The sequence below is a fragment of the Trifolium pratense genome, linkage group LG7 (assembly GCF_020283565.1).
Source record: "Trifolium pratense cultivar HEN17-A07 linkage group LG7, ARS_RC_1.1, whole genome shotgun sequence".
Lineage (NCBI taxonomy): Eukaryota > Viridiplantae > Streptophyta > Magnoliopsida > Fabales > Fabaceae > Trifolium > Trifolium pratense.
In genome coordinates, this window is record NC_060065.1 from 5,891,213 (window position 1) to 5,899,931 (window position 8,719).

The following is an 8,719-nucleotide window of genomic DNA, read 5'->3' on the forward strand; positions in this document are numbered from 1 at the left end:
AAAAGCTCAAGCAATACTACAGTTGAGGGAAGCTCAAAGCCGTCCCTCAACGAAGGCTGTGTCTTCGCCCATGAGAAGCACGCCTATACAACGGAGGAGTGCTTAGGTACGGGCATGAATCTTAAAATATAAAACAAAGTCGAGACATTAGGGGCTCGATGATGTTGGCGAGGAAAGTTCTAGACCACGGAACACCATCGTCGCAGTACACGACCGGTAGAACCCCAGCTCGCGATGGGATGTTCACACCCCGATGAGGAAAGCTTAACAACAGCCCCTCTCCTCGTTATTAGTTTGGATAAACATCTCCAAACACTTAGAATGGTTCCCCGCACCTTCTGAGCTCGGCATCAATGATACCAGCTATCATAACGATGACCACCGTCCAAATACACACTAGCGCGAAGGCACAAATAGCTCGGCGTATAGAATATTTGGAAAATTGCTTAAGTTAAAGTTACAAGCAAACAGTCAATGCTAGAAACAAAAACGTCGCACAAAAATCGTCGCATAAAACCTAAATCTAAGTGCGAAGATAAAGGTAAAAGGGCGAGCGAATAAATAAAAGTGCAAGGAAGAAAAACACGGCGAGCAAGCTCGAGATAATTATGTTCGACAAAACCGAAAGATCTCCTAAGACACAAGATGAATCGTTCAAGCTTCAAAGTTATTATCCTCATCAATGAGCATAACAACTTGGGGGGCTCCTGTTCTGGGCCGAGCATAGACGCTCGAGCATCAGAGGATGTCGAACAAATACGTCTCGAGCAAGCCTACCATGAAGAGCCCGCAAGACGTGCTCGACCTTCCAACGGTCTGATACTCTTATGTATCGTAACGGCCGTAAACCGGAATGATGAGCATTTACTGCACATCAAGGCCTCCAAGCCGTTTTCCGGCAGCCACTTGATGGCCATTAATGCCATCAAGGGCCTTAGCCCAGCGCTGGGGGCTATATATATGCATCTCCACTTCATTTGCAAGGTACGCATTATTTAGCTAAGAAAACCTTCACATACACAAACTGACTTGAGCGTCGGAGTGCCTGTAGGTACACAACCCCCCTCCGCTTCAACAGGGGTCTCAAACGCTCTCAACCACCGCAAACGCCGGCGAAGTCGCATCATTCTGGTCAACACGATCAATAACATATACAAATTGATTAGTAGATGTTTTTCATGAAACATATACTTAACGTGAACAGGAAATGAAAATAGCATAGTATATATCATGCTATAGTCATATCATATGTATAAAAATTGATTATTATATGTTTTTCATGAAATATGATTTTGTTGATTCATATGAGTTTCTCCTCGTATTATTATATGTTATTAATCGATAGCTATATGTTTGACAAAAGTATGAGACTCACTGGATAAAAATTAATCAATATTCTAAGGATAATTTTGGAATTTTAGAATAAATTTGAGGATAATTTTGTAAAAATAATAAAAGTATAACCAGCTCCCCTCCCCTCCAAATCCCCCCAATTTGGGGGGAAGCAAAAAATGCTCCTTGGAGGGATTTTGCTCACCTCCCCTCCCCTCATCTTCCCACATAAAAATTGAACCAAACACAAAATATTTAAAATATTACCTCCCCTCCCCTTCTCAACCCCTGAACCAAACACACCCTAAAGCAAACTTTAATAAGTTGTTCGCGTTCTAGAAAGCGAACCAAACTCCTATATAAGATGCATTCACCTTCTTCCCTTCATTTGAACTGTTCGCTAAAAACAATAAAAAAAAAACCCCCAAAACTCGAAATCCTTCTTTGCTCATTGGTGCTTGAAATCCTCTAAGAATCGAAAAGGAAACCATCATACCAGAGATAAGTCCAGATTCCGATTCTTTCCAAATCTCATTTCGAGTTTTTTTAGGGAAGTAGACGCTGCTAAAGCTGTATCTCTTAGGGAAGCCGAGTTGCAAGGTGAGGTTGAGAGGATGAATGCTTTGATGTAACCCTATCTTTATAGGGAAGCATCAGTTACACCCCCAAGAGTTCTCACACTAGTAGTCGCCCCCTCATACATGTCTTGTATAACTCGAATATATCCACGCGTACCCGTTTCTTTTCCTTAGTCTTTCACAACACTTCCTTAGACACCTGATCATATGCTTTCTCCAAGTCAATAAAAACCATATGCAAGTCTCTCTTTATACTTCGATACTTTTCCATCAACCTTCGTAGGAGGTGGATGCCTTATGTTGTAGACCTGCCCGACATAAAATCAAATTGAGCTTCTTCTATCTTAGTCTCCTCACTAAATAACATCCTCTTGAAAGCAATAAATCATCCATTTTCTTGCAGGCTCCTCAAACGGCAAGTGGGGTACTCTACTATTCCTCGAATCCTCGAGCTGGCCTTTCACCAATTTTAGGAACATGTTAGTTAACCTTTGCCTTTAATATTGGTACTAATGGGCTAGCTCAAAATAACAAAGCAGAAGCTACTTAATTCATTCTGTTTTATCTTGTATCGTATTCTTTGTCCTTGTTCCCCTTTTCCATGCCATATAACATTTCCTTCATCACAGAATAACATTTTTTTCGTTAATACTCGTGCAAAATACTACTACTAGTTTTATTACAAAGAAGCTACAACATTGTACACCAACAATGAAAAAAAAAATCTAAACTTGGTTAAAACATCATTTATCAATGATGTTGCTCAATATGGATTTAGTGCCAGTGCATGTTCTGTTGGTACTAGTGTTGGTGCCGGTGCTGGTGCTCGTGCCCGTGTTGGTGCTTGTGCTGGTGTTCGTGTAGGAGTTACTAAGTCTTTTGATTCTTTTGTATATAGACGATGTCTCCGTTCTCTTCCATACACAACCCAGAAGATCAAAGAGAACATCATAGCAAAAGAGACCATTACTAATCCAGCGTAAATCCATCTAATATAACGCCGTAGACCAGGACAATGATCATCGTATATATCCGTGAATGTTTCTCGAACAAAGGTGCAGTCTTGTAGCTCAACAAGGGATGGCGCATAGTTATAAAAGGCCTTACCAACATTTATTCCAGTAGATATTTGGTTATAGAAGGTTGGGGTTAAACACCCCTGAGTCGTGCATATCTCCGATGGCGAAACTTGGCACACAAAGTTCCCATATACCTGCATCACAGAAAAGATAACAAATATGATGACAAAGTTAACTTGATAATAGTAACTCTCAAATTGTCATATGATGGATGACATTATGCATTGGTTTGTTGAATGTAAAGTGATTTATGTTTGGGGTCCATATAGAAAGTTGGTTGAACAATAAATTTGAGATTGGAAATCAACAGTAAAGACAAGGGGTAGCCAACCTCAACCTGCGGGTTGAGTGGTCAGGCTCACGATGACCCGAGGTCTCAATGAATCGTGCTTTTTGCAACCCAACTCATCAGGTGAACAGAACACAGCTCATTTTGACTCTTAAACGTGACTTCCATAAACCTTGATTCTAGCTAGACTAAAAAAATTACGCCTAATATAAATGAACATTTTAGACCTGTCACATGGTTAACACAAACCAAGTGCATTATAGTGTTTTCATGTTCTATGAAGATTCAATTTATGTACCTGTGTTGCATTGCTTAGGTTCACTTCACCAGAGTCACATTGTCTATCTGTCATGTCAGGGCGGAACGGATCGCACAGGAGTGGCATAAGGGGACCAGGTTGGTTGTAGTACAACGGCGTGAAATTAGGTGCGAAATTTATGTTAGAGACATTGGTAATAACTTGGTTCACCAAGTTAACTAGTTCAGATGTTACTTCTTTGCTTCTTAATAATGTTTCTTGTGCAGTGGTATTGTCCACACAAGGCAGAATATCATCAAGGGCTGTATTTGCAGTAGGATATTGGTTCCATTCATTCATGGCTACGCATGTATCTGCTGTCACACTATCAATAACAGCATGCAATTAATAAACATTACAAATTGACATAATTTCTCAAATAGATCTCTGAAGTGACATAAAATTTAAAGATATAAGACGTCTTTGAATAATTTAGTTCGTAGCTTCAACATTGTTTTTTCCGCCCGTAATATTTATTTTTGCGATTCCACCATGTAATGTGAAGATTCCTTGTTTTTCGTCTCTTGTACTGTACTAAATACACAATGTGGCACGTTGTGTCAGCAGTTTTTAATGATTTGACATTGCTTTTAATATCAAACTCAACGATTTTTTAATTTTTTTTTTGGAAAATGCTAAACTGTGTCCCGGGGCACTGTTTAAGGAATCAAATATAGTAATATGACATTAATGCTTGTGCAGTCAACTAAAATAAAGGGTTAATAGCATTTTTGTCCCCTACAATTTGGGCGAAATTTGATTTCCCCCCGTAAAATGCCACCAAGTACTGTGATGGACTAAAAACAAAGAATCTTCAAATTACAAGGGTGAAATTGCATAAAAAATGCTATTAACCCTAAAGTAAAATTAACCATCTATTTCCTATTTTGTAAAATAAACTAATGCCCTCCTAGAAACTATGCTCAAAATTGAAACCTTAATTAACAGGAATAATAGTGGTTTTATACAAGAAAACTTAAAACAAATACAGAAGAAAGAAGCAAGGGTTGAATGAGATTACAGTCCAATAATGGTGGTCAGATATTCCAACTAGTTGTGTACTTATTGAAGCCATGAAAAGGATCTTTTCTTGTTGTTCTCTCTGCAGCTAAGGGAAGTGATGATGGTGAGTTCTCAAATGGTAGTGATGGTGGTGAGTTCTCATATGGTTCAGCAGCAATTTCATCCCACCGTGAAAATGCTACACCATTTCCCTCATTTTCTTTCCCTAAAATACAAAAAATCAGAAAGTTTTATGCTTTAGTACATTTTAGCAAAAAGAATAAAGAAAAGGAAAAAGAGAGGTGTTAGTGAAAGAGTACCTGAAGTGAGTTGTTTGTGACAAGAAAGAAGAAGTGGAAGAATGAAAAAACAAGAAGAAAAATGTGAGAAGAAAACACAAATGAAGTAATAGCCTGTAACTAGTAAACATTATCATGTAGTGAGTGAAAGATTACATAAAAAAAAAAAAAGTGGAGAAATAGTGGTGTTTGTGTTGTAAACTGAGACTGAGTTGTAGCCACTGGCAAAGAGTGAGTGTGTGAGGGAGAGAGAGAGTGTGACTGTGAACAGAACATAAGAGGGAAAATATGGGAAGCAGATTTCACGCAGTAATATTCCACACAGTTTTCACGCAGTTCTGAATGTGGACCTTTAATAACTCATAAGCTTTTTTATTTAAGGAAAATGTTAAGGAGACACATTGTAAAAGACTATGATCCAAATTTACTTTTAGCCTAAAAATTCTTATGTGCCCATTGAAATTATCAAAATAATCTCATCACATTCTAGAATGTGATCACTATTCGCATCTTGTTTTGTGAGTGACAATTTTATTTGACTCAAACTCAATGTCTGCATCCCCGTAAATGAAAATATTAAAAAAAGAAATAAATTGTATTCTATAATTCGAATGGTTCACATTCTATAATTGAACACATAGGAAGGTCGTTATTGAATGTTCTTCTTATTTGCGGGTCATAAAACCACCATGACTAACTAAAGAGACAATACAAGATGAATAATGATAAAAAAAAAATAACGTTATATTTGGTCAAGTTGTGGACAATATGATTCACTTGTCTTGTTCCAAAACAAATATTATAATGTCATATGAGAGAATTTTCACTACATACAACAATATTATTGTAATGTACATTAATGTACTTACAAAATTAAACTCGTTGATCTTCTCTTAGATTAGTATGATGATGATGAAGATGAAGATGAACTACAATCAGACCTAGATTCCATGCAGTCAAAAGAGTGGTGCAGTCGTGCAGTCATTGCATTAAAGTTTTTGGATTAAATTTTGATTAAATAAATAAAATACATTAATAAAATTGAATGGCTCAGACCCATTTCCACTATAATCACTCGGCAATTAATTCCAAAACTGATTTGAGGCAGGCCCAAACTGTTGGCCCATTGAATATATCCTTCAAAGGCTTAGAGCTCATCCCTCATCCCTCAAGAGATCTATTATGGTGTGAGTCACAACAAATTTTTAAATGGAGATATTTTCTCTTTAGGCCCCTCATGGTTCATTTTCACCCTCTGGATTTTACTTTTTTGCCCTTCAATAAAAACTTCGGTTTCTACGAACCGAATTTTTTTTGCCTTGAAAAAAAAATTCGTTTTCTGTTAACCGAAATTTTCCTGAATTTGAACTAGAAAAAACTTCGATTTCTGCGAACCGAAGTTTTTATCAAGGGCAAAATTGGAATATTGGGAGTATAAAAGATACATGGGGCCCGAAAAGAAAATATCTTAAATGGAATCTCTAATACACATGTGAAGCTTGTTTTTTCTGTTTTTATCATGACTAAAAAAATAAAGCATATCTACATCACATTTAGATGATCCAATAGAAGTGTAAAGTGTTGTCCAAAGTGTTCATATACTTTTCTATTCTTGTATATATCTTTATTTTGGGGTCTAACCAATCAATCAAATAGATAAAAGGTGTCCTGGGATTATGGATTACTGTGTTTCCCTGAATTTTTATTATCTATTTGTTATAATTTAGTTTGGATTTAACCCAACATTCAAAAAAACTGCTTTAAGTAAAATGGTCAAATATGAAAAAATGCATTTTGATAATTAACATATGCTTTTATACTATTTGCAGGGGGGATTGGTTATTATACATAAGCTATCCTTATGCACCATGCATAAGTTACTTAGTGCACCCCCCAAATTACTTGTGCACCCCCCAAATTACTAGCACACCCCCAAATTTTTCATGCACCCCCCAAATTACTTGTGCACCTCCAAATTTCTCATGCACCCCCAAAATTTCTCGCACACCCCTAATATGACTTTTGCCCCCCAATTTTATTTTTTTGGTCCCCTCCACATTTCTAGCCTAAACCATTTTGTTGTGGGAATGGTTTCAGAGATATGCACTCCAAAATCATTAAGTGTATAAGATGGTTTTAGAGTACAACCCTATAATTAGAATACAAACAATAATTGTGATTTGAAACCATTTAACCAACATAATGGTTTCCAGAATTTTTAAAACCATATAAACACACATAAAACCATTTTACAATACAAATGGTTTCAGTGTATAACTATCTGAAACCATTTAACCAACATAATGGTTTCCAGAATTTTTAAAACAATAAAAACACACATAAAACCATTTTACAATACAAATGGTTTCAGTGTATAACTATCTGAAACCATTTAACCAGCATAATGGTTTTCAGAATTTTTGAAACCATAAAAACACACATAAAACCATTTTACAATACAAATGGTTTTAGTGTATAACTATCTGAAATCATTTAACTGGTTTTAAATAATGATTATAATTGTACAAAAAAAAAACAATTATGATTCTAATTATAGGTTGTACTTCAAAACCATCTTATGCACTTAATGGTTTTGGAGTGTATATTTTTTAAACCATTCCCACAGCAAAATGGTTTAGGCTTGAAATATGGGGGGTTAAAAAAAAATTGGGCGCACAAGTCATCTGGGGTGCGTGAAAAATTTTGGGGGGTGCGCTAGAAATTTGGGGGTGCGCGAGAAATTGGGGTGCATGAGAAATTTGGGGGGGGTGCACGAGAAATTTGGGGGTGCGCGAGTAATTTGGGGGGTACGTGAGAAATTTGGGGGGTGTGAGATTAGGTGTGAGTGTGTGAGTTGAGATTGGCTAGGATTATTACATGTGGATGCTCAATCTAATGGATGTTATTGACTTATGTACCATGCATAAGGATTACACTTATGTATAATAACTTCTCCCTTTGCAGGGACGGATCCAGAAACAATTTATACCGGGGGCCGAAAAGTAACTAACCTATTTTATTTATAGAAATTATATTTGTTTACGTTGTCCATATAATTTTCTTTTGGTATCATATTATAAGTACGAAGTTATTCTCTCTCAACTGAATTTTTTTCATACGCATGAGTCCGAAATTAAACCTTTGAACATAAGTTAATATTACATGCAATATTCCTATTGACTGAGCTATATTTATATGAATATAAATTATATAATATACTAATACTAAGTATATATACTATTAGAGTTGGAGTGAAACATATAATATATAATATATAAGTATAATATATGTATATTTATATGTAAGAGATGGAGGGGAGGGGGGCCTTGGCCACTGTCTACTCCCGCCAGATCCATCCCTGACTATTTATATATGACACTTTTCTCTTTCTAGCATCTGATGCTATAAATCTTTTTAAAAGAGTTCAAATGATCATACATAACAATATTGTCTTCTCCTGAGTCCCATTAACACCAAAGAGATCATTACAATAAAGAAGAACAACATGTTCCATTTATTTTTTTTAAGATATGGAACAAAACTTATTGAGTTTGATATTAGTTTTTATTCTGAAAACTTTCTTAATTTGTTTGAATTTGAACCAACTTTCTTACTTTGGGCCAAAAAAGCAGCATCAACAGTTTGGGCTGAGTTGGGAGTATAGATCCAAACTTGACCGAATAAGTTAGAGAAGTAAGTGGGCCCCATATCTGATTCAGCGCCACGGTGGATTAGAAAAGATTCTTATCAACTTTTAAGCACATGCCGACACGTACAACGACCGTATCCATTAAAGTCCAAGTACGCACAGTAGTGATAAATCTATGTTTGGTTCCATTCCA

At 36.3% G+C, this 8,719-nt stretch overlaps 1 protein-coding gene across 1 annotated transcript; it reads right to left on the bottom strand.

Moving 5' to 3' along the window:
• Nucleotides 1-2,673: 2,673 nt before the first annotated feature.
• On the bottom strand, nucleotides 2,674-3,933 carry LOC123895734. Its single transcript, XM_045946226.1, has 2 exons — nucleotides 3,577-3,933; nucleotides 2,674-3,123 (listed from the first exon to the last, which is right to left on the bottom strand). Exons 1-2 carry the CDS (start codon nucleotides 3,874-3,876, stop codon nucleotides 2,674-2,676), a joined length of 750 nt encoding a protein of 249 aa, XP_045802182.1. The 5' UTR covers nucleotides 3,877-3,933.
• Between the last annotated feature and the right edge of the window lie 4,786 nt (nucleotides 3,934-8,719).